Source organism: Mastomys coucha, unplaced genomic scaffold, assembly GCF_008632895.1.
Source record: "Mastomys coucha isolate ucsf_1 unplaced genomic scaffold, UCSF_Mcou_1 pScaffold21, whole genome shotgun sequence".
In the NCBI taxonomy this organism is placed as follows: domain Eukaryota; kingdom Metazoa; phylum Chordata; class Mammalia; order Rodentia; family Muridae; genus Mastomys; species Mastomys coucha.
This window is the reverse complement of record NW_022196904.1, coordinates 49,516,677-49,543,728: the sequence shown is the minus strand read 5'-3', so window position 1 is coordinate 49,543,728 and position 27,052 is coordinate 49,516,677. Positions and strand designations below refer to the sequence as shown.

The following is a 27,052-nucleotide window of genomic DNA, read 5'->3' as shown; positions in this document are numbered from 1 at the left end:
AAAGATAAGCTTAAGTTGATGGTGTATGACCCTTAACTGTTTAGCAGAACAAGAGCAAAAACAAACAAAATCAATAAAAACATTGAGTGCACCACTGTTACATCTCCATGGCAGTTTCCCTTTGATCACATATAAATTCACTAATTCACTATAATAGTTTTAAATACTTGATTTCCATTAAACATCAAATTTCTAGAGTTTAAAATTTTCTCAATTAATAATCATGAAAGATTTAAAAGTGCTTTATAACTAAACTATCTAATCTCATATTATACCAAGAGAGAGAAGCACCAAGGTATACAACCTTGAGCCCATACTTGTCACTAACCCTCTTCATTTCGTGTCATAGGAAAGATAAAGGTTTTAACTTCCGTTAGGGGAAACTCATATTCATCTTACTTCATCAACTTTATCCATGAAAATTAACATTCGATTAACACATTTTTCATGCAAAATAACCAATACAATTTAAGGAATGAATTATTTTACCATATAAGAAGTTGTTCTACATAATCTAAATTCTATACTTTGACTCTAAAATTCTGTTCTTTGAGATTAATGCAAAATTAGAACTGTATATTTGGTCCATAATAATATAATTCAAAGCAATCCTTTTGGTTCTATACAAGCATGGGAACTGCAAGTTCCCATGAATTTCATTCTAAAAATTAAGTGACTAATGGCACTAGAGATAAACAAATAAATAGGGCACTGGTAAGTGACTTTAGGACTATGTCATTCTTTGTATGACAAAGAATGGTATATCATACATTCCTAACTCATTCAGGTACTTATAATTAGAAATATTTCCTGTATATTTACCATGTATAGTATACAAAGGCCAAGCCTGATGACTCAAGTTTGATCCCTGGACCCAACCAACTTGATGAAAGAAGAGAACTAATTACTACAAGTTGTCCTCTGAACTCTAAACACACGAAAACATATGCCCAGTCACATGTATCTACAGAAAATAAGTAAATATAATAAAGTTTAAAATGAATCACGAAGTTAGAGATACCAATTATGGGAAAAATTCATCAAAAGGAAGACATATTTCCCTATTATTTATGGAAACTCAGCATGCTTAACAGCAGCAAACTGCTTCAATATACCAACAGCATGCACCTAATAATTACCAACAGCCTTCCTATTATTTCCTTAACAAAAGCCAGTGACCAACTTATAAATGTAGGATGAATCTGTCTCAAAATATTAAATATTTTTCTAAATGACTGACTGAGTTAATTCTTTCTAGCTACTTTTTTCATCCTAGCTACTTTTTTCTATAAGTATGTACCTAAACTCTAAAAATTTCTAAGTATCAGTAGGGATGTTTTAAAACTTTATCTACATGATTTGAATGGGGCCACCATTTATTTATATATCCATAATTTTTAAGCATTAATTTCAAAGTTCAAAATACTAAATACTAGTATTTAGTACTTACTAGTATTTAGTAGTAGTAAGAAAATATTAGTTTTCTTAAGAATGTTAGGTTTTGTATGAAAATAACCAGCCCCCCAAAACACACACACACACACACACACATACACAGAGCTTCTTTATGTGATAAAGAACTGTCAGTACTGAAAGGAGAAATCAGACCATCCAAGAGTCAGATCAATATAAATAGTTGTAAGAACTAATTTTCTAGGCCTCATTTTACCATCTTAAACCCTTATAATTCGTCTAGCTAGCACTCCCTACATGCCAAGTAATAAACTCAGTACAATGCCAGGTATTCCGATTATCATATGAAGCTTGAGGAGTATTTTCTGACTGTAACCAGTAAGGGAGAACTAAAAAAGTCAAATCTTGTAATTGATCTTACTATGCTATGACCATTAAAGAAGTCAGGATGATTTTCAGCTTCAGAATTCAATTTATTTTCAATCACTGTTTTATAGATTATAATTTCAAAAGAGTTAATTCCTAACACCAGTAGTACTAAAAAGTTCTTTGGGGAAAAAAAAAACACCCATAAGTAATATATAATTAGAAAACAAAACTTTCCAAAAAATTCCAATCTGAACTTAACAACCATGTGTACTATCTGGGTATAGTATAGAAATTTCCTGAATAACTTACATCACTGTACTTAATATATCTCTAATTTATTGAAAATGGATATGCTAAATAAGCATGTTATTAAAAAGGCTCAGTCCAGAAGTTCAAAACTGTTAACAGTTTAGAAATTCACAATTTTGAGGCCAGATTGTTCGGGTTCATGAACAGGTTCTGTGATTGAGTTAACTACTTACTTAGCCTCTCTGTGTCTCAGCTTTCTCATCCTTAGGATGGTGGTATATTTCAGAATTCTCATGATTTAAGAATTACAAGTGCTTACACTATATTGGTAAATTTTGGAAGAGGTAGGAAAAAATAGGAGGTGAAGAGGAACAAAATATATTGTATCATATATGAAATTCTCAAATAATTAATGGAATAATATACTTTCTTAAAAAGAAAGATTACCTGCTACATGCTATGCTTTATTGGTAAGTATCAGATGCTATTGCAATTGCTGTAATTTCTATTATTTGCACAAGTCTATGATGTGGCCAAGAGAACGCCATTCCACTAAATCTCAGAGGAATCACATAGGAAGCTGTACATTTGAAAAATTAAAATCTGGGCTGGTGAGATGGCTCAGCAGGAAAGAGCACTGACTGCTCTTCAGAAGGTCATGAGTTCAAATCCCAGCAACCACATGGTGGCTCACAACCACCCAAAATGAGATCTGATGCCCTCTTCTGGTGCGTCTGAAGACAGCTACAGTGTACTTACATATAATAAATAAATAAATCTTTAAAAAAAGAAAAAGAAAAAAGAAAAATTAAAATCTAGGCTTGATTCCAAAATTCAAAATTTTAGCATTATTAAAGGGGAGGTTGCACAGAAAATGCTTATAACTGACCAGTTTTTTTGCCCCTAGTTATAAGTAGAATCTCACTAATAATAGTAATAATATTAAGTTAAGAAAACAGGTCAGGGGCTGCTGAGAATGGCTCAGGGGGTAAGAGCACTGACTGCTCTTCCATAGGACCTGAGTTCAAATCCCAGCAACCACATGGTGGCTCACAACCACCCGTAATGAGATCTGACGCCCTCTTTGGATGCGTTTCAAGACAGCTACAGTGTACCTATTTATAATAATAAATAAAACTTTAAAAAAAAGAAAAAAGAAAACAGATCATAATACTCATAGAATCAACCATTAAGCACAATTTGGTTAATATGGGTTGATTAATATTAAGTTAAATTGGTTAATATGGTTGAATAATATGATTAATCAACTATATTAACCACAATAAACAATTCTTCTCCTCATTATAAATGATACCCTTGAATGCCAAATTCAGGGCATATAGATTCATTTAGGACATGTAAAAAGCCTCTAAACTTGGAAACATGCATATTAATAATAGCTTTTGATAACCTTCTAATGTTAATCCATACACAGTCACTAGATTACAGCTCATGTGTCAAATCTACTTTACAGTTGAAGTTTAGAATATTTTGTATTCTTAAATCATTAAAAAATTATATTTTGTATCATGTGTGAAAATTGCATAAAACTTAAATTTCTATGCCCATAATTCCTAATGTAACATAGTAAATTTCAAGTATTTATATATTTTCTGTATGGCCTCTATCATATTGGATCTAGCCAAAAGTAAAATGTTTTGTCACCTTAAAATGAATTCCTTGTGGATGCCAGTGAAATTTTCATCTAATCATCTGGTCTCCTTACTTTCTTTCTTTGCCCTCAGAAGATGAATAGAATAAGGTTCTTTCTACCTAAGTATTACTTTAGCAAAAAGGGGGTGGGGAAGAAGGAAAGGACATCAAAGAAAAAGGAAAGTCAGGAAATGAAGTGAATCCTTTTCCTGATATTCATAACGAAAACTCTACAAAGAGAAGGTACCAGTTACATTTGCCTATTCAACATTCCACTGTCTTTTCTTGTAAATCAAAGTACAACATATTGATTCCTTAAATAAAAATATGCCTTTTTTATTTAGTTCATAAATCAAGTGAACCCTACCAGTGAAAGTGTTCCTCTTAAAATAATAGTTTCCACTTGTTTATTACTTTCTAAAAAGCAACTGACCATTAAAAAGGATTCTACAGAAACTGATAGAAGCAGATACAGGGAGCCACAGCCAAACCCTTGAGGAGTCCTGCTAAAGAGAGCAATGGAGCTATAGGGGTCAAGGACACCACAAAAACATAACCCACAGAATCAACTCAGCAGGGATCATAGGAGTTAACAGAGACTGAAGTAACAATCAGGTAGCGTGAATGACTCTAGGTCTTCTGCATGTTTTCCTTTTGTAGCTTGGTGTCCTTGTGTGACAATGTAGAAGTCAATGTAAACTCTTGCCTGCTTCTGAGAACCTTATCTTCCTAATGGCTTGCCTTGTCCAGCCTGAATGTGAGAGTATGTGCCTAATCTTATTGAAACTAGTTATGCCAGGTTTGGTTGATATCCATGGGAAGCCTGCTCTTTAATGAAGGAAAGAAGCGGGTAGTGGATCTGAACGGTGAGGGAAGGTAGAAGGAAGGGACTGAGAGGAGTGGAGGGAGAAGAAAATGCAGTCAGGATATGCTATATGAAAAAAAGAATAACTAATTGATGTTTTCCACAAATGATAGTAAAAGGAGAAATAATTTTTTGTATTCTTAGTAACACTAATAACATTATTTGCTGGTTCCCTATGTTAATTTCTGGATAGTTGAATACTTAGGAATGGAAAGTAAATCATAATAAAACTGGTAAGTTATAAGATAATAATAACTGTATACAGATAGCATCAAGGAGATTTTATACTAGAAGAATAAGGAATTCCCACTTAAGTAGTTCAGCATGGAAATCAAAAACAATGAAATAGCTGCCATGAAAACAAGAAACATAAGCAGAAAAATGAAAGCAATAACTAAGAATATGACTTATTAAAAGTGTCTTTTTAAAAAAAATAAACAGAATAAAAACATGAAGATTTGTCAAAAGAGGTAAGAAACATAAACGGCCCAAGACTCAATTAACCCATGCATAATCTAGTAAGTACTGTTTAGTGTCTTTCAAAGGTACATGTCTTATTATTTTATTAAGGGGGGTTATAAAGGATGCGCCTTTATAAAATCACTACTCCTACAAGGAATGGTAGCATAATTATAATTATAGTAATATAATTATAATTATAATGAATGCTTATAATAGTAGCATATATTGGACTAAGGCAGGAAGATCTTGAGTTTAAAGTTATTATGAACTTTATGTGAGGGAATCAGTAAACCAAATTTCACAACCTGCCCCAAATTATTTTTAATGTAGAAACTTGTCAAGAGTAAACAATGTGATCTCAAAAAGACCAGAGATATTCCTAATACAGTTAAAGTCAGTATAAGGTAGGGAAGTGCCATCAAATCATGTATTACAAGACTGAAAGTATAAATATGACCCAATTAGTAACAGGAACCACTTGAAAGACCATTATATATAAAATAAGGCAAGTTTCTTAAAGGCAGATAGATACATGGATGGATGGATACTAAAAATGCTTTCGTTCATCTTTTCAAACCCAATGACCAATTGCTAGTTGTAAAAATAGAACTGTAGAATTAAAATTTCACATAGAATTATTTATCTTTTAAAATGACTAAACTGCTGGTGGTGTTTTTTTAGCTGCCTAGTTTCATAGTTAAAAGAATAGTAAGTAAACATTTACAAATTTAGATATTGAATAGTGGAGCTGGAAACATGGAGTGGTGGAGGCATACCATCAATATGTATTGTATAAATATATAAAACTTTCAAAGAATAGTATTTTTTTAAAAAAGATCTTTTCCTAAATCCTTAGGTTGACTCCTCTTTATGTAAACAGAATGTGAATATGGGCTGATCGCAGATAATGCTAATTTTAGAACTTATGTATTTCTCAAGAAAGAATTTGAAAATGGAAATCTGTCATGTATTAGTGTAGAAAGAGTTATTAGTACCACTGCCATACAAACAGCAAGTACCTGATAGTTATTTTACCTAAATTACATACTTGTAGCCCATTCCCTTGCTAGTCTTCCTTAATGCTAGGTTTTATTTAATTCACTTTTCCAAGCAGATAAATCTATTTAGTAGAGCTACAATTAAAAATATATAATTAGATATAAACATTTATTGTAAAATTTCACACAACTATGAATTAAGATCTAAACAAAGCAACTGAAGTTGCTTACAACATTATTTCTGTAATATAGTTCTGAAATTGTCTAAATATGGATCAAGATTATATTTTGATCATTGTGCAAATACATTACCCAGTCTATTCGTAGGTGCTTTGGGGTTTGAATAAACGATTTGTAAATAGGAGGGTGAGGATGACCTTTAAGAGCTTAAATCCCAAAGTCATCAAAACAAACGGAAACAAATAAGAGCAGATAAAATGTACTTTATTAAATTTTCATTTGTCTATATACCATATTTTCATTCATCTGTTGATAGACACTGGACACTGGTTTTACTTCCTAGTTACTATGAATAGTGTAGTTAAAAAAAAATAGATGCGCAAGTATCCTTCCGAATCCTAACATTTAAAGAATTAGCAATAGTTTACAAACTTGGAAAAATTGAACAATACATTTCTAAGATCATTTGTTTTGAAGGTCAGCATTACTTAGATTCCAAAATCAAATGAGTTTACTCAAGGAAAATGAAGCAGGCCAGGTTGCTATGGCCCAACATAGTAATCTCAGCATACAGGAGCTTGAGTCAGGGAAAAAAAGTGAGTTCAACACCAGCATTGGTTATAGAGATCTTGTCTGGGAAAAGGAAACAAGGAAAAAAGAAACTACCTACTGATCATTTACTACAAAAATATAAATGTAAACAACAAACTAAATAACAATCTTAACAATACATTTAAAAGATTATAAATCATAAATCTCCATATGGTATTTGCTGGTGAAAGGAGAGTTCGATATAAAAATTAGTCAAATTCATGAATTGTAATAGCAGAGTAAGACTTAAAAAACAATCAAAAATGGAGGCTAGAGTGATGGTTCACTAGTCAAAAGCACTAGCTGCTTTTTCAGAGGAACAGAGTTCAGTTCCTAGCATGATGTCAGGTGGCTCACAAAACTGCCTGTTCCTCCAGTTTCAGAGCACTCAATGCCACAGGCACGCACACACATAACATGCATACATATACACATATTAAATCTAAATACAGTCAAAACCAATGCATAAAACACATTTGACAAACCAGAACACATGTCCTTGCTAAAATCACATTACTTAAACGAAATCTAGGGAAGCCAATAGGCTTTCAGACTCCAGTTTGAGAAAATGAATAACCAATCCCAGTGATAAGATGTCTCTCAGTAGTTAAGAGCATTGATTCCTCTTCCAGGAATCCAGGCTTGATTCTCAACAACAAATTGGTGCACAGTCAACTGGGAAAGTTACACACTCATCTGGTCTCCATGGACACCAGTCATGCTACATATGGTGCACAGACATATATGTAGGCAAAACACAGATACACATAAGATACATTTTTTTAAAAAGATGATGAGGAGGAAGTAGAGAAGGAAAAGGAGAAATATCTACTCTTACCACCACTAAAAGTTAAGTACAATATCCAGACATAGCTATCAGATAAGAAAAAGATAAAAGGATAAAGGGACATTTGGAGTAAGATGCAAGACTACAGGCTGCTGAGGTAATAACGTGAATGAAAACTGCTAGAGTATCAAAGGGTAAATTCAAATTCTAAGAGAAAAGAATATTGGAAATCACAAAAGAGATTCTGCAACAACTGAGAAACAGAGAAAAATACTATGTAGCAAAAAGGAAAAGCAAGTGGCTCCAGCCAAAATAAACTGGTGGTCATAACGATTATCTCATCCATAAAGGTGGGACTGACTAAAAAGAAACTACAGTTTTGATCACAGAACAAGCAAGAGTACTCACAAAGAACTGGAGGTTTTGGCATGACATTGACTTATTCTAAGTCAGCACTGGAGAAGGGAAAATCCAGTTTATAATTCTGTATTCTGGAGAACTAGTCAGGTATCATGATAAGGGATCTACATCTGTTTGAGAACAAACTATCTTGGGGGTTGAAAAACATGAAACAATTACAAGCAAGGAAATGGGGGATTTCTTGCCATAGTCTATGGGTGGGAAGACAGATGAGCAAGGTCGATATGGAGTAGAGACTTGAATGCAAAAATGTTGAGAAACTCAAGCAAAGTAGACAAGACTTGAAGGGTACTTTGTCAATTAACCAGCACTTCTGTGGCTAGGATCAAACCCTACAATGTGGAGGATAAACTGTCAAGCCTATCCATGTTCATGGGCTGTTCAGCCTACAAAATTAGCTTTGTCTGTCATGAGGTTTGCTGCCTACAATAATCAATAACTCTGAAGGTAAGATCCAACGGAGAAATTGATTCCAGCTGTCTGATACCCTTCGCAGTGTGGTGACTACAGGCAGGATCTAAAAGTACAGACACCAGTTCTCTAGAACAAATAGTACTTTTTTTGACTTCCCTCATTTTAAATCATACGTGGGAGACACCCTGTGACATGGAACTAGCCAACTAAGAAAGAAAAGCTGGAAAGTCCCTTAAGGAAATAATGAATGAGTGAATGAATGAATAAATGAATACATTAATAGGTGAAAATTTAAAAACAAATTTAAATATCCCTAGGCTATGTACAGCAAAATTCAGCTAGCAAAGACATTGGTATTCAAAAACACTGACAATCTCAAATTAAAGACAGTTACCTACCCTACATCTGAGCTTTGATTGGTTCCAAATCAGCACCAGCCTCAATAACAGGACTGGAATATTAGGGGATGAAGAAGAAATTATTCCAATACACTTTCTTTTACTTGTTATTGTTTTAGACTTTATTTTTATAAGACTACATTTTTTTACTATTCTATTTATTTTATTTTGTTTGTTTTCTTTAGTTATTTACCATTTGTTTCATTCCCCTGTTCTTAGTATTCTTCTACATTCTTTTCATTTAAATTTGCTTCCCATTTTTTCCTGCTCCTTTCTCCTTTTTTTCGTTAAGGTACTATTTATAATTTGATCCTAAATAATTTTTAACTTCTAACATTATTCTAAACATATTTTTAATGATCAATGGTGCTATAAATGCTGGCATCAGTCAATTTAAAGTCTATTTCTGAAAATGGTTTGGTTTTATTCTATGTGTTAGAGGTTTCTTTCCTCCTTTGAGTAGTGCTAAGAATTGAAAACTCAACAGAAAGCTAATAACAAATAAAACTAGAAAACATATCCATCCTGACATGTGTACAAATTATAACACATAAACAAAACATTTTAAATGGAACAAAGTTATTTCAGATGATCAGCATTTAATAACCAATAAAAAGATGTTCAACTGGTTGAAATGCTGTTCAAAGAATTCTGAAGTACAAAACATCAATGAGAACTTTAGCAAAGAAACTGAGACTGGTGGTGGGAGGGAGAATGATGGAAATGAGTAAAATTAAAAATCTCAGTGGAAGCTATAAATAACAGAGCAAATCAAGTACAAGACAGAACAGCAGGAATCGAAGAAAAATCTTTATTCAGACACACAACAAAGTAAGTAAACACAACCAAATCTTTAGGACATGATCAAAATGAAACTGAAGAATACATGGAACTAATAGCATTGAGACCAAGTCAATGAAATAAAAGCAGAACATTTCTAAAATCTCGAGAAAGAAATGAACATTTATACAGAAAGATGTTTAAAACCCAAATGAGTCATGGCCAGAAGGAATTGCTCCTCAGCACATTATAGTTCAAATCCTAACACTACAAAGAAAATAAAAGTATCAACATACTAACAACGGCAAATTCACTGTAACATTCAACCTCTCACCAGAAAAATAAAAGATAAAAATCTTTTTGGTGATGATTACTATATCCAAAGTTATCTTTTAAATCTAATATAAAAACTTCCTAGGGGGCTGCCAACCCTTCAGCTCCATTGGTCCTTTCTCTAATTCCTTCACTGGGGACCCTGTACTCAGTTCAATGGATGGCTGTGAGCCTCTACATCTGTATTAGTCAGGTACTGTCAGAGCCTCTCAGGAGATAGCTATATCAGGCTGGCTTGTCCTTCCTTCAGTCTCTACTCCATAGTGAGTCTCTGCAACTCCTTCCATGGGTATTTGGTTCCCCCTTTTAAGAAGGAATGAAGTGTCCACATTTTGGTCTTCCTTTTTCTTGAGTATCTTGTGGTTTGCAGGTTGTTCTTCCTGTATTCCGAACTTCTGGGTTAATAACCACTTATCAGAGAGTGCATACCGTGTGTGTTCTTTTGTGATTGTGTTACCTCACTCACAGGATGATATTCTCCAGATCCATCCATTTCCCTAAGAATTTCATACATTCATTGTTTTTAATAGCGGAGTAGAACTCCATCGTATAGATGTACCAAATTTTCTGTATCCATTCCTCTGTTGAGGGACATCTGGGTTGTTTCCAGTTTCTGGCTATTATAAATAAGGCTGCTATAAACACTGTGGAGCATGTGTCCTTATTACATGTTGGAGCATCTTCTGGGTATATGCCCAGTACTGGTATAGCTGGGTCCTCTGGTAGAACTATGCCCAATTTCCATAGGAACCGCCATACTGATTTCCAGAGTGGTTGTACCAGCTTGCAATCCCACAGAGCTCCTAGGGACTCAACCACCAACCAAGGAGTATACATGGAAGGACTGATTGTTCTGGCAGCATGTGTATAGTAGAGGATTGTAAAATCAATCATCAGTGGGAGGAGAGGTCCTTGGTCCTGTGAAGGTTCTGTGCCCCAATGTAGGGGAAATGCCAGGGCCAATAAGTGGGAGAGGGTGGGGTGGGGTGGGAAACATGGGGAGGGGGAAGCCAACAGGGGTTTGTCCTTGTTGTTTTTGTTTGTTTGTTTGTTCCTGGGAGGGGAAACTGGGAAAAGAAAAATCATATGATATGTAAATAAAGAAAATATCTAATTTAAAAAAAAAAAAACCTTCCCATGGTAGGAAAAACACAAAGCCACTCAAGACCACCAAACTACGTATACACTTAAAGGAAACCTACAGACAGCAGAATGACTCAAACGAAGGAGCTCAAGGAAAATGAATTTTGTAATTCTATATATGAAAAAATAAAAATTAAGAAAGAAGCAATTCTGTCTATATAAGTTAGTGAAAGAAAAACAGAACTATGAAAGAAACAACAAAATTTAGTCAACAAAATATAAATGTTTTAGCGTTCCAATTATGGCACAGATTAGCATGAATTAAAAGTAGGATCAAATTATGTTGTTTATAAAAAATGTATTTCACTTGAACACAAGCTAAAAGAGAAAAAAATGGAACTGAAAAGTGAGGGGAAATCAAAAAAGAACTGGAAGTGACATAAATATCACTATATACTATAAAAAAAAACAATGAGGGATGTACAATTATATGTATATATGCATCAAATGATGGTGTACCCAAGTTCATAAAAACAAGCACTCCTAGACTACTGTGAATTCCAACCTCTCACCAGAAAATACTATATCCATATAGAAAGTAACAAGTCAAAATACAGTAATAATTTTAACTTTCCAAATTAATATCTTACCTAACCAAAAGAAAGAAAGAAAGAAAGAAGGAGAGAAAGGAAAGAAAGACAGAGAGAGGGGGAGAAGGGGGGAAGGGAAGGGGGAGGAGGAAGGAAGGAAGGAAGGAAGGTTTTATCTAAACTGTAGCAGACATCAAAGGAACTTATTTCAAGATATCTAAAGAACATCTCACCTTCTGCAGAATAAACCTTGGCAGCCCATGGAATTCTCTAAGAGATAAACCACATTTTTGAATATTAGGCAAGTCAACAACAGTAAAAATTACTTTCTTGCACTTATCAGATCATAAGAGAATAAAATTAGAAATGCAAAGGAAACTATGTATACTTCACAAATGCCTGGAGACAATACAATACAATCTTGAGTATCATAAGTGTAACTGAAGAAATCAGAACAGAAACGTTTTAAAGGAGTAAGTTAAATAAAAAGAAAACATACTAGGTTACAGCAAAAATAATCCTTAGGGAGGTAACTCAGACTCAGAAAGATAAATATGGTATGTTTTCACTTATAAAAGGATATTAGCAGTTCAGTAAATAATAACCAAGATAAAATCTGTAGACCCAGATAAGTTAGGTAAAGAAGAGGGTTCCAGCAAGGATGCACAATCTCCCTAGAAGAGTGAAATAGATTTTACAGGGCAACTTGAACAGATGGGCAGAGTTATCAAGTGTGGGGATATGAGGAGTTGGGGATAGAGATAGGGTTGACGGAGAGTGTGGTAGAAACAAGAAGAATTGGGAAAGGGGGCATTTCAGTGTTGGTGTAGAAACCTAGTGCACTGGAAAATTCCTTGGATGTATGAAAGTGACCCTAATGAGATGATCTAGTAATGGAAGATACAGAATCTTAAGTGGCCACCTCTTGTCTCCAGACAACCAAACTACATTGCACTTCAATTAAATGAATAGAGTCCCATACAAAATCCCAAACAGGGCTGGAGAGATGGCTCAGTGGTTAAGAGCATTGACTGTTCTTCCAGAGGTCCTGAGTTTAATTCCCAGTAACCACATGGTGGCTCACAACCATCTGTAATAGGCATCCGATGTCCTCTTCTGGAGTATCTGAAGACAGCGATGGTGTACCCACATATATGAAATAAATAAATAAATCTTGAAGAAGGAAGAGGAGGAGGTGGAGGAGGAAGAGGTAGAGGAGAGAATGACGAAGATGAAGAAGAAATTCACAAACAGCCCAGGTTGTTGTCAAAACAACAGGTTGCTACCTGAAAACTAACAGTAGAGCCCAACTGCTGAGGTCAATACCCACACATGCAACCCACTGAAAATGGAGAAGCCAAGCTGCTGCCTGCATGGAGCCTTCACCCTTACACTCTTATTTCTTTGGTGAGGGAAGGTACTCTACAAGGTACCAAAAGAGATACATGCACACTAATCCAGCCACAAAACCTTTGACCTACAATCTGCCCATCCTGTGAAATATGCTAAGGCAGTAGTGGCACAGAAGTAGTGGGAGTAGCCAACTGATGTCTGATTTGACTTAAGGCTCACTCCATGAGAAGAACCCCATATCCGAAACTGCTTGTATAACTAAGGACCAGAAGCCTAGGGTAAAACAAAAACTGCTGATGTTTTAAAAATTTAAAAAAAATCTTAAAAAAATTTAAAGTTGGGCTGGTGAGATGGCTCAGTGGGTAAGAGCACTAACTGCTCTTCCTGAATGTCCTGAGTTCAAATCCCAGCAACCACATGGTGGCTCACAACCATCTGTAATGAGGTCTGATGCCCTCTTCTGGTGTGTCTGAAAGCAGGTACAGTGTACTTATGTATAATAATAAATAAATTAAAAAAAAATTAAAGTCAATAAAATGATTGCTAATGATATTCTGGTATACAAATTGTATCAGTGCCTAATCTAGTTATTGTCAGAGAAGTTTTCTCTGGCAGCAGATGGAAACAGATGCAGAGACGACAGTCACACATTTCATGGACAGTGTATTTAAATGGGAGCTCTCAGTCAAATCCCTTGCAACAAAGCTCAGGGAATCCCTTAGAAGAGAAGGTGGAAAAGCTTGAAGAGCCACAGGGGAAGGAAGATACCAGAACAAGGCCCTCTGAATCAACTCAGAAAGTCTGATACGAAATCTCAGAAACTGAAGCTGCAAGCACAAGTAGGTTTGTACCAGGTTGGTAGGTAGGTACGTAGATAGGTATGTAGGCAGGCAGGCAGGCAGGCAGGCAGGCAGGCATGTATGTATGTATGTATGTATGAATGTATTTGCATATATGCATAATACAAACACATGTAAAATGACTATACGCTTAGTATTTATTTTATGGTACTCCTTAGTGTGAGAACAACTTAGGCTTCTGGCTCTTGTGTCTTCTGTTCTTCTGACTCTTTTCCTCTTATCATTTGCCAAGGCAAGCTTCAATGATAGTTTTTGTTTCATCTTACAATATTTTATTTTGTTATGCTTAAAAAATAATCAAAGAAAGGAAAATATACTAGGAAACAGCAAAGGTATCACAGCAAAGCTTCACTCCTTCCTTTAGAAAATTCAGTCAGAATTCAAATAAAAACTTAGCAATGTACCTCAAGATCTCAGAAAAATAAGAACAACCCAAACTACAAACTAATACCTGGAAAAAAAAGAATAAATGCCAGTACAGAAATTAATGAACTGGACTCTAAAACAGCAAAGTAAAACAAAGAGTTCTTTCTTTGAAGAGAATAATAAAAGAATAACAAATCCTTAGCCCAAATAACCAAAGAAAGGCAAGACCAAATTAATAAAAATCAAGATTGAAGACTGATTCCTTCCAGCCTGTCTGGGTCAGTGCCCTAAGGAGATCTTGGGCCCAAATTTTGCAGCCAGTACAACAACATCCAGAGGTGGCTCCCCTCCAAGGCACTCTAATACATCCAGAATCAGAGGATCAGAGGTGAGGAGGACACATCCATCCCAACACTGGGAGCGGCTAGGACTGGCAGGACCCAGGCACACAGAAACTCCACCAGCCCAGTGGCTCAGGTTGCTTCTGGTTTCTCTGGGCCAGTTCTCTGAGCAGACCTAGGGCACAAACTCAGCAGCCATTCCCACAACACCCAGAGGAAGCTGCTGCACTCCCAGGCGCTCTAACAAGCCCAGGATCACAGGACCCCAGAATCACAGGATCACAGAGACAGCTTGACTCTGAGGAGTTCTGACACAATCAGGATCACAGGACAGGCTCCAGTCAGATTTATCAACAGCAGGTAGCAGTAGAGATAAACAGATGGTGGGGGGCAAGCTAAAGAAAATAAACAACACAAACCAAGCTTACTTGGCATTATCAGAACCTAATTCTCCCACCATAGCAAGTCCTGGACACACCATCACACTGGAAAAGCAAGATTCAGATCTAAAATCCCTTCTCATGAGGATGATATGGAACTTTAAGAAAGACGTAATAACTCCTCAAAGAAATACAGGAGAACACATGTAAAGAGCTAGAAGCCCTTCAAGAGGAAACACAAAAATCCCTTAAAGAACGACAGGAAAACACAATCAAACTGGTGAAGGAAATGAACAAAACCATCCAACATCTAAAAATGGAAATAGAAACAATAAAGAAATCAGAAAGAGAGACAACCCTGGAGATAGAAAACCTAGGAAAGAAATCAGGAGTCATAGATCCTGACTAACATCACCAACAGAATACAAGAGATAGAAGGGAGAATCTCAAGGGCAGAAGACACCATAGAAAACATTGACACAATAATCAAAGAAAATGCAAAAGGCAAAAAGCTCCTAACCCATCCAGGAAATCCAGGACACAATGAGAAGACCAAACCTAAGGATAATAGGTAGAGAAGAGAGTGAAGACTCCCAATATAATGGGCCAGTAAATATCTTCAACAAAATTATAAAAGAAAACTTCCCTCACCTAAAGAAAGAGATGCCCATGAACATACAAGAAGCCTATAGAACTCCAAATAGACTGGACCAGAAAAGAAATTCCTCCCATCACATAATAATAAAAACACCAAATGCACTAAACAAAGAAACAATTTTAAAAGCAGTAAGGGAAAAAGGTCAAGTAACATATAAAGGCAGGCCTATAAGAATTCAACTAGACTTCTCACCAGAGCCTATGAAAGTTAGAAGATCCTGGGCAGATGTCATACAGACCTACAAGAACACAAATGCCAGCCCAGGCTACTATACCCAGCAAGACTATCAATTACCATAGATGGAGAAAACAAGATATTCCATCACAAAATAAAATTTATATAGTATCTTTCCACAAATCCAGCCCTACAAAGGATAATAGATGGAAAATACCAACATAAGGAGCAAAATTGCACCCTAGAAGAAGCAAGAAAGTAATCTTTCAACAAATCTAATTCCACCTCTTACAACAAAAACAACAGGAAGTAACAATCACTTTTTCTTAATATCTTAATATGAAAATTAGTATTACCAACATATCCTAATCAATTGAAATCCAAAAATATGAGGAATTAGAAATTTATTGACTTTCATCCAGTGGTCTCTCTAATTTGGTAATTGGAGAAATACGTTCAATATTGTACATTTCATATACACTTTCTGCTTGTTTGTATGTGACAGTGTCTTGCTGTGTACCACATAATGGTCTTGAAATCATGCTTCTCCTATCTCAGCCTATTAGTAGTATTGTTTGTTTGATGTTTCTACACTATACTATGGTTTTCAGAACAAGCTTACATATTTAAAAATATTTATACAGCCAAAAGAAAGGTAGACAATTAACTTGGGAGGTTGCTTGTAAGAGAACAACAAAGAGTGAGACTAAATGCTTTGCTTGATGTTTGTAACTATTGTATCAAGTTTGAAGAAGAGGACTTTATAAGTTACTCTTTCTCTGAGAGGAATGCTTTTCCAAATTATCACAGCCAATGAACCAGATTCTTACCCTCACCTAATGTCTGTGCCACCCTCCAAGCAGAACCATTGTTCACTGAAACAGTTGAATGACTTTATGGATAGACCATCTACTAATACACATACCATTTCTTAAATGAATGTAACCTGTCTCTATGGGCTGAGAATAAAGTCACTCATTCAAGTCAAATAGCTTTGACCATAGCAGGAAGTCTGAATCCAAAGATCATGCCTGCAATTCATTCCTTGGTGCAGCAGACTGTCAACTCTCAGCTTAGCTATGATGGAGGTAAAATCCTTTGGTGATGTGAGGGTCACTGAAGTACAGCCTTATTACAATGAAATCCAATGTCTAAAAATTGTTCTTATTTTGGGCTTGTACCACAATAAGAGCCAAGATTTAAGCTCTACTAAGTACAAAACAAGCAAACAAACAAAAACACTTAATCTATTTATGTTCATTTAAAAAATACTAGTAGTGATGTATTATTTTAAAATATATAGTTAATATGTTTAGAGTTATTTAAATTTTTTTGAGAAAAATGTATTTTCAGTATTGCTGTAGACAAGCATCTACATAACACTGTGTAAATTAGTTTTTGTTTTATATCAAACAACTTTTATAATACTCTTTTTTTGTTTGTTTGTTTTTCTTTTGGTTTTTCCAGTCAGGGTTTCTCTGTGTAGCCCTGGCTATCCTGGAACTCACTCTGTAGACCAGGCTGGCCTCAAACTCAGAAATCCACCTGCCTCTGCCTCCCAAGTGCTGGGATTAAAGGCATGCGCCACTACCGCCTGACTATAATACTCATTTTTATTGTTATAATATTTTATAAATTTTAAAGAATATGACAAAAAAGGTACTGTAGGTATTGAAGAAGGAGTCTCTGGGAATAGTTGGAGTACAAAATTGAAATTAGAGTGTGATTTAATTCTATTAACTTAAAATATGTTTTTAAATGTTAACAAGTTCAGATAGATTGAAATCATGAATCTTTTCTCATAATGCAATTAAACTTAAATCAAAAAAAATTAAATAAAAAAATAAATAAAAAATAAAAATTCAAAAAAAAAATCAAGGCTGAAGATGATTACAAAATAAAAGGTAGTACTGAAAACACAAGAGGTCTTTAGTAATTAATATGAAAAGCAACATTTAAAAAGAATGAAATATCTAGAAGAAAGGTATAAATTCAACAGGTATGATCTATAAAAATTATATTAAGAGGAAATAGAGAAAAGATACAAAAAGCAACAAAATTGAAGCAATATATCCTTCCAATAAAGAAAAGCGAAGAACAGATTCATTGCTAAAATATACCAGTTCTTTATAGAAGAACAAACAGCAAGAAAACCTCAAAGTGTTCTACCAACCAGGGAATGAAAGCTACTAAAGCCATTCTACAAATGTATGGTTCTAAGAGTCCCAAACCAGGTAACAGCACATAAGGAAAGAACACACCTCAAACATACTAAAAGGCTATAAAACAACCTAAGACTAATGTTATGCTAAATAGAAAAAAATATTGAAGTCATTTTCTCTAATATCAGACATGTGACAAAGGTGTTCAGTTTCTATATTATTATTCAATGTAGCACTTTGAAGTCATAGAGAAATAAAACAAGAAAAACCAAAACCAAACAAAGTGGAAAGAAAAAAACAAATTATCTCTAAAAGTACACAAAAGCATCCTTTACTGTAAGGACCCTGATAAACACTTGTAGCAAAAAGGAATACAAAGCCAGTGGCTTTTCTATAGAATTATAGGAAGATGCTGGGGGGTGGGGGGGAGAAAGGAATGAATATAGCAAAAATTGACAAATGAGACTGCAACAGTTAAAAGGCAAATCAAGACAACCAAGACAATGGAAGAAAATCTTTACCAACTATACATCTAATAGAGATTTAGTATCTAGAATGTCTAAGGAAAAAAAAATAAAAGACACACGTGCCAAATAAACTGATATGCCAATCCTGCCATAAATTAGCCCTCTTCCTCAACATTGTAAAAATGTTCTGTGATAAAATAAAACAGTACAACCCCAAGGGCATATGCACTGGAGATCTGCTTTAGCCCCACATCTGAGGTAGGATGGCATGAGGTAGGGAGACATGCCTTCTTCCACCCTCCTCTCACTACCTAAAGCAGGCAGAACTGGCCCTTTCCCTTACTGACTGCATCACTCAGGGGCACAGGCCCTGCATCCTGACTAGAACAACTTAGAAGAGCTGGTCATGGTAGTGATGTTGCTGGTAAGCTGGATGCAAGGACATGAGAGCACAAGAGCTGATCCTGCTTCTTTGAGTAAGCTAAGGATAGTGCTTGAGAGTTCACCCTGGCTGAGGAACATGAGAATGTATACTAATATACATTCTCCTCAGTCTTTGGAATTTCTTTACAAAAATCAACTACCTATCAAGACACTAAAAAAAGTCACAGCAATATATGAATAGTGTAACACCATACTTCTTTGTATAGAATACAATGGAATAAAATTAGGTATTAACAGCAACAGATATTAGAGAAAGCATGGAAACTAAATAAGGCATTACTGAGCAGGTAATCTCTGTGAGTTCAAGGCTTGCCTGGTCTACAGATCTAGTTCCAGAAGAGCCAGGGCTACACAAAGGCAATAACTCCTCTAGAAACTAACAGCCACAGTTTATTCATCTCTGAGAAAAGCACCATAAATGATGCACAAGAAAATGTCTTCAAACAGGAAATCCCTGTTGAAGGCACTCAAAGACAATATTAACAAATGGTTGAATGAGAACTGCAAAAGCACGTAGCTGAATCAATCTGTAAACACAATATGTAAAAATCAAATTTAACAAAGACTATAGAAATTCTGAAAAGTCAAAAGGAATTACTACTAGAAATGAAGAATTCAGGAAATCAAACAAATGAGCTCAAAACAAAGTGTTGTGGAAGAGGAAATATCAGACCAGGAGGAAAAGGTAAAGGAAATGATTAGTCAGTCAAGGAAAATATTAAAAATATTTAGAAAATATCTAAAAATCTATGGAACTTAGGATGGAGTATAGAGAATACCACAAAAAATAAAAATAAAAATAAAAACAAATCTGAAAATAATAGTTATACAGAAAGAAACACTAGTCAAAGGCACAGAAAATATTTTCAATAAAAATCACTGATGAAAATCCAAAATGTAAAGATATATCTCTTAGAGTAAAAGAGGCATACAGAAAACCTGACCAGAAAACACACCAACATCCCATCATATGGGAAGAAGGCTCTAACAAAAATCCACCAATCCTTTGTGACAGAAGTTCTAGGGAACCTTAGGATACAGAGGGTATCTCAACATAATAAAGGAAAACAAAAGCAACTCCTGGCAAACATGTTACATAAAAAATAATAAATAACAAATGAAAAAATCCTCAGAACATTCTTACTAAAATTAGGAACAAGACAAGCACGTTCACTCTCGCTATTCCAGGTAAATATAATGCTTGAAGTTTTGATGAGAGAAATACTATAAGTGAAGGAACTAAAGAAAACACCAGTAGGGAAAGAAGTCAAATCATCTTTATTTACAATAAAATGGTCCTGCTTAAGAAATAAATCTGTAAGTAACAAACTGTAAGAATCTACCCAAAACTCCTACAACTGACAAACACACTCAGCAAAGAAACAAGATACAAAATGAAGACAGAAAACTCAGTAGCCTTCCTATATACAAATAATAAATACAAAGACAAAGAAATGAGGAAAACCATCCCAGTCACAATAACCTCAAAAATTACTTGAATAAATCTCACTAAGGAAGTACAAGAGTTATATAATTAAACTTTAAGAAATAAAAGAAAATATGTTGAAAAAACCAGGTGGAAAAACCACCCATGCTCAGAATGTAATGTTGTAAAAATAGTCATTCTACCTAAAACAACTTACAGACTTAACACAATCCCCATCAAAATCATAGCTTGATATATCATAGAAATAAGAAATATTAAAATTTATTTCATAATACACATGACAGAAAAATAATCCTGAACAGTAAAAGAAATGCTAAAAGTATCATCATCTATAATTTTAAGTTTTACAAAGCTTTAGTAATAAAAACAGCATGCAAGGGCTATAAAAACAGACACATTAATTAATGAAATCGAAGTGATGACTTGTTGATGGTAAGATCAGATTGCTATAGACATCAACCATGTACTTGAATCACAGAGCACGAAGACATGCTGGTACTCACTGGAAAACTTTATTCCAACTGGCTATAATCCAGTATGCTGGTTGATGCTATACAAACTCTCTTGAGAAGAAAAGCCTCAATTTCATCCAGTCAATGAACCCTTAAGGCTAAAAGTGGCCTGACAAGACAGGATTACTAATAATGGCATAGGTGTTTTAGGAATACACTTACATAGCCACTATGTTTTTGCATTAAAGGTCTACACTGTAATGTGGAGGCCATACCAGGTACTATTAAAGGAGCCAAGAACCTGTGTATAGATAAGGACATAGGCCCATGGGTAGAATCCATACCATTACTCTGCTAAACGCACATATTAAAATGGTTCCTAATGATTTATTGGTATACCCAGAGAAAAGCGCATTTCTTAGCTTTCACTAGAGAAGCTTTGCTCCACATAAGCTTTGCAAGTAACAGAGATGATCCTACTCCAAAAGTGGTAAGCATGGCAAGAAAAGAAAAGTTGTTAAGTGCTCAATCCCAAATCAGAAATTCATTCATCTCACCCCAAAGAGTTGGAAAGATGATCACTCACAGGTGGTAAACAACTTCAAGGAAACAGTTTTTCCCAAGAGACAAGAGACTAGATGTATATATGAACTTATGATAAGCCATTATGATAATACACCCAAGCTACAGCCAGCCAAAATCCCAGCATGGCATGGGGCTTGGGGGAGGATAGAGATGTCATCCCCCTAAAAGTATCTTAAGAACTCCTGGTAGGCTGACTACACGCTACAGCAGGCCCCAATTCCAAGACTAGCTTAACAACACAAAACTAGATTCAATGGGTAATGAAGAAGAAAAAGTTTGAAAAAAGTATAATCTTAAAATAACGGAAGGGTTGAAGGGGCTGTAAGGGGAGAAGTTGAGGAAGTGATTATATTCAAATACAAACTGGATGAAGTTCTCAAGAATTTTTTAAAGGAAAAAAGAATTTTGTAAAAAAAAAAATTAAACTTCAACCTGTTTGGAGTTGTTCAGCAGTGACATCCCAGTGATCACTCTCTTCCACTGTTAGCTATTTCTTATCATAGCTTTTAGTTACTCTCCAAAACTTGACAGTAAGACACTACTGCTGAAGACATCACATACTTTAGTAAAGAAATGGAAAAATTAAGCAAAATTTCACCTTGAAGCTTGATCCCTGACTAGGATCTGTAGAACTTGACAATGCTATGCAGACTACCAGAGGAGAAAAGTAATCAGGAGATATTGAACTTATAACCAACTTCCATGTCATGGTCTTCCATGATCAACTGTGCTTTCTACTTTTAATTACATGTTTCATATTTCTCTCTCATCACCTTACCTCTGCATTCCACTAATACTGAGTACATGCACAGTCTAGTGGACTTGCCCAGTTATCTTCCTGCTGACAACACTATGCTCCTTAGTTATCACAGTTCTTTCCCAAAGTTTCCGTATCATTTCTGTGCTCTAATAGCAATCACTGACTCCACCACTCCACATTAACTATATGTAGTGAAAACATGACCCTGTAACTTATTCTGTTATCGTCCAAAGTACCAAATTACAAACTCGATAATCTCTAATTTCTCTTTTGTTATTGCTTACATTTTTTAAGTTGGTGTTTTTCTAGCTATTTGACTTTGACAAAAACCTATCAGATTACATAAATTTCTTCTCCATATTAGAAGGCTAATCTTAGATTAGAGAAGCTTCAAAGGTTCAATCTAACCAAGAGTATCCTCAAAAATCTCAGAAAGGAAGTTTTTGAAAATAGAACCACCTATAATTAGAGTTTAGTTTCACACAAAAACTAAAAGCATCCAACCTTATAACCAGAAGTCACCTGGATAAAAAGGCTAAGCTCTCACAAAAAATTCTGAAAAAAATATTCAAGAATCATGGAGCACAGGGCAAAGTGACTTGTCAAATGGTAAATTCTAAAGATGTTACATTATTAGTCCTCATAATCACAGGCTAAGAGTATATAAAAGTTATTTAAAAATAAACTGATACCACAATGTTTCTGAGACACTAAATATTTTTCATACATTTAATGATTTTTCACTAACACATAGTAAGTAAGCATTAACTGACTATTCCTTATATACTTCACTAAGTATTCAGGGTAGCTTTAGTTGTAATTTTAACACAGCCTAGTGTGTAGTGTGACTTAAGGGAATCTTAACTGAGGGACTACCTAGATTAAACTGGCTTGTGGGTGTGACTGGGGGGTGGGGGTGGAAAGAGGGTCTTGATTGATATGAGGACCCAGTCTATTGTGGACAATAGCATTCCCTGGGCAAGTGGCCTTGGACTGCATAAATAAGTGGTGTTAGCTAAGCATAGGTCTGAAAGTTGAGTCAGCATCAGTATAAAGTTCCTGGCCTGGCTACTTTCAATGGTGGCCTATATCATGTAAGCCAAAATAAACCCTTTACTCCTCTAAGTTTCTTTTCATTAAACTGTTAAATATAAACAGAATAAACAGAACACTAGGTTCCCACTCTATTGAGACCTTAAAAGAAATAAAGTGATACTAAACCTCAGAAAGAAAAATAGTAAGAACTGAGAAGACAGAACATAATCATATTTTGACAAAGATACTCAGAAAAGATACCTATGACAGGCATTATCTAGGAATTCTGAAACAAGTAAAGAAGAAAAACATGTAGGTTAACTCAAGAGGGAAGAGTCACTAAGTGCCAGGCTTAAAACCTCAAAAGTTGCAGGTTACGAACATAAAGCTAGTACAGGACGTTACATAAATGAAAGAGCGAGTTCACATAGGGCCATATCAATTTCTAACCATAGTTAAGGAAACCTTTGAAAAGTTGAGTATAGAAAAGATGGTTTTAACTTTTTTTAATCAGAAAAGCCCATTGAGTTGTTGGTAGTAAACAGAGGTAGAAACAAAAGTACTGAGAAACAATGATGTCCCTTATCAAAAAATGGCAATGGTTCTACAAATGCTTTTTAAAGTAGCTGAAACGTATTCTAAAGATAAATCCAACAAAACTTGCAAACAGTTCCAATATGTGACACAAAGTGAAACTAAGGATGCTTTCTAGAATTTGATTAACAATCATGGAAAAGTAAACTCCTATTAAATAAGATGCAAAGATCTATCAGATTTCAGGGGATCAATAGTATACAAATAATAGCTCTATTTTGGATGAATCTATTTCTGGCTTCTTTTTTTTTTTTTTTTTTTTTGAGGGGGGTGTTATACATGTGTTGTGGACACAAACTATGCACATGCATTTGGAGACCAGAAATCAAAGGCAGTCATAATTTTCTAATGCTCCTCACCCATATTTTTAAGACGGGGTCTCTCACTAAACCTAACACTTGCTGAATTATCTAGACAGAATGAACACATTTCAACCATCATTCTATTTCTGCCCCTCCACCAAGGCTGGAGTCAAAGGCCTTGTCTCACTTTTTACATAGGTTCTGAAAATCTAGTCCACATAGTTGGAAAGCAGGATACTGTTAAGCCCTGCTTTTTTTTTAAAGCCACAATCTCATGTAACTTGGACTTGCCTTACTGTATAGGTGAAGCTGTCCCTGAATAAGCTTCCAGGTACTGGGATTACAGAAGCGGAGTAAGTGAACATGCCTAGCCAAATATCAATATTCTTAATACTTCTATATGCACAAACTCCTAATATGAAATTTTCATATAATCCACCTGAATACCTTCTGGTTTTCTTTCCTCTTCTATTAAAACTCATGATGTCTAAAAGACATCAATGTCAGTGTGCATATTATATCCCAGTATAAGAGTCTCCAAAATTATTTGTATTTATTAATATAAAAGTTTACAGTCTCTTTATTTCCAACATTCACTCCTTTATCTTAAGCATATTAAACACCACACATAGGATTATTAAAATGTTATTGATCTGTTAAAAACTCTCATTCATGCAATAATAATTTTAATGTATAAAGGCACAGGTGTTTTTCCAAAGTTTTTATTTTCATTGACAAATAAGAACTACATATATTACCATATGCAAAAATGATGCATCAAATGAGTTTACAAATTCTAACATACATAGCACTTTTACACAAATACTTAATAGTTGACTTCTAGTGATAGTCAAGAAAAAATACAATAAAGTCCCCATGCTGTACAATAGGGTTCTTGAACTACATTCTATTCATTTTACATTTTTTTTTATTTTATGTCCATCATCTATTCTACTCTAAGTAACAAACACTTTTAGAAAAATGATGTTTTTACAGTCTACGTACAGTGAGATCATGTACTACCTGTTTTTGTACTGATTTATTTCATTGAAAATATAGAGAGCATCATTTCCATCCATGTAATCAAAGACAAGATTTCAGAAAAAAATTTTAATGGCTAAATATTACATCATCATATATACCAATTTTTATTTATTTAACCACTGACAAACACTGATTTCTGCATTTTGTTTAATTAATGTTGCAATGAAGATTAAACTGCAGGTATCTCTTATAACACTATAAATTTCTATAATTGCTAGGTCATGGCAACACTGCTTTTAAATTTTTAGGAACCTATTATTTTCCATAATTGATCTAATTTACATTCCAAACAACTGTGTGCAACATTTCTGTTTGCTTACAACCTTATCAACATGAACATTCATATATTCTAACAGGTATGAGGTGGTATCTCACTGTTGCTTCATTTCTTAGATGATTGGAAAGGTAAAGAATTTTTTTCCCTCATGAATTTGATGCTGGTCATGGTGGTGCACACCTTTAATCTTACACCCAGAAAGCAGAGGCTAGAGAATATCTGTGCTTGAAGCCAGCATTGTCTACAGAGCAGGTTCCAGGACACTCAAGGCTACACAGAGAAAAACTTGTCTCAAAAAACAAAAATAAATAGGATTTTCCTCTACACAGAAAAAGAGCAAGTAATGAAATATAGGAGATTCTTCAAAGAATAGAGGAAAAGGAGAAATATTATAATCTCAAAATAATTTTTAAAAACTCATTTAACCACTTTGCCATTTGTACTCCATTTTTCTCCCATGTGTGGGCCACATTACAACCTTACTTGTCATCCTCTGGACTGTAGTCCAGTTCTACATTCTCTCACTAGCATAAAGCTTACCAATTAGATTAGCCCCATAGATCTTCCTGTATCTTCCTCCCCATCACCAGAATTTTATGTGTACACTACCATACACTACATTTTTATGTTGTTATGAAAGTTATCAAATCAGGTCCTTATGCTTTTTAGGCAAGCACTTTACCTACTGAGCTATCTTCCTACCAGAATTACTTCTTCAGAAGCACCTATTTATGTCCTTTATCCACTTCTTCAATGAGCTGCCTGACTTAAACATTTTATATATTAACTATTCAGCAGGTGAATGCTTTTATTCATTCCACCGGGGGGGGGGGGGTTATCTGTTAACTATATCTTTTCTTGTGTAGAAAGCTATTGTTTTGTATAATCCCATTAGTCTATTTTTTTGTAGTCATGTTTTTACAAAAAATTTACAAACACTAATAAAAAACCTTTCCTGTTTTCATATATTAGCTGACAGTTAATAAAGGATATTAACTAAGGACACAATTTTGTCTTATTTAACATACTGTCTTTTTTTTCTTCTTCTTCTTCTTCTGCAAAAGTGGTCAGTGCTCTTAACAGCTGAGCCATCTTGCAGCCTCAAGAATCCTTGAGTCAGAGAGTAAGGCAATATGGTCCCTGTAGTTAGGCAGACTTGGGTTTTGATTTTAGTTGATGTTGTTTCTTTTGGGGATTTCAAGACAGGGTTTTTCTATGTGGCTTTAGGTGTCCTGGAACGTCCTCCTGACTGTCTCTGCCTCCCAAGAGCCCAGATTAAAGGCATGCAATCCCACCATACTGGGCTAAAAGAAATTACACTTAATTATAATGAATAATAATTATGTGTTGTTTAATTCAGTTTGCTATTACTTTCTGAAGAACTTTTGTTACTAGCATATATTACTTGACTTTTGTTTTCGTATGTGAGTAATGACTGGCTTATAAAAAGTTTGGAAACCTTCAATGTTTTTGGCTGACCTTAGAAAGTATTAGTATTAGTTCCTCAAGATTTAGTGAAATTCAGCAGTGATGTCATCATTAGGTTCTGGGCTTTATGTGACAGAAGCCTTAGTGTCTGATTTTCCATCTTCTCACGGCACAACATTCTCAACCATGGCCACCAATAATAGCATGTAAATTTAAAATGCTCTAATGCTAAAAGTGTTATTTATATACAAACCACTACTAATGGTTTGTCCTATCCTGCTAATATTCAATCTAAAATATTATCTATTAGAGACTACTGGTACAGTCTAATTGCAAGC

At 34.8% G+C, this 27,052-nt stretch overlaps 1 protein-coding gene across 7 annotated transcripts in view; it reads right to left on the bottom strand.

Annotated features, from left to right (window-relative positions):
• Ube3a (ubiquitin protein ligase E3A) overlaps positions 1-27,052 on the bottom strand; it is an 87,123-nt gene that overhangs the window by 40,363 nt on the left and 19,708 nt on the right. Inside the window, exon 5 of one of the 7 annotated variants that reach the window (XM_031386846.1) lies at positions 11,819-11,855. The exons of the other annotated variants lie outside the window; for them this stretch is intronic. Coding sequence (XP_031242706.1) covers positions 11,819-11,847 — 29 coding nt within the window. The 5' untranslated portion in view covers positions 11,848-11,855. The remainder of the gene's footprint in view (positions 1-11,818; positions 11,856-27,052) is intronic. 7 annotated transcript variants of the gene reach the window in all.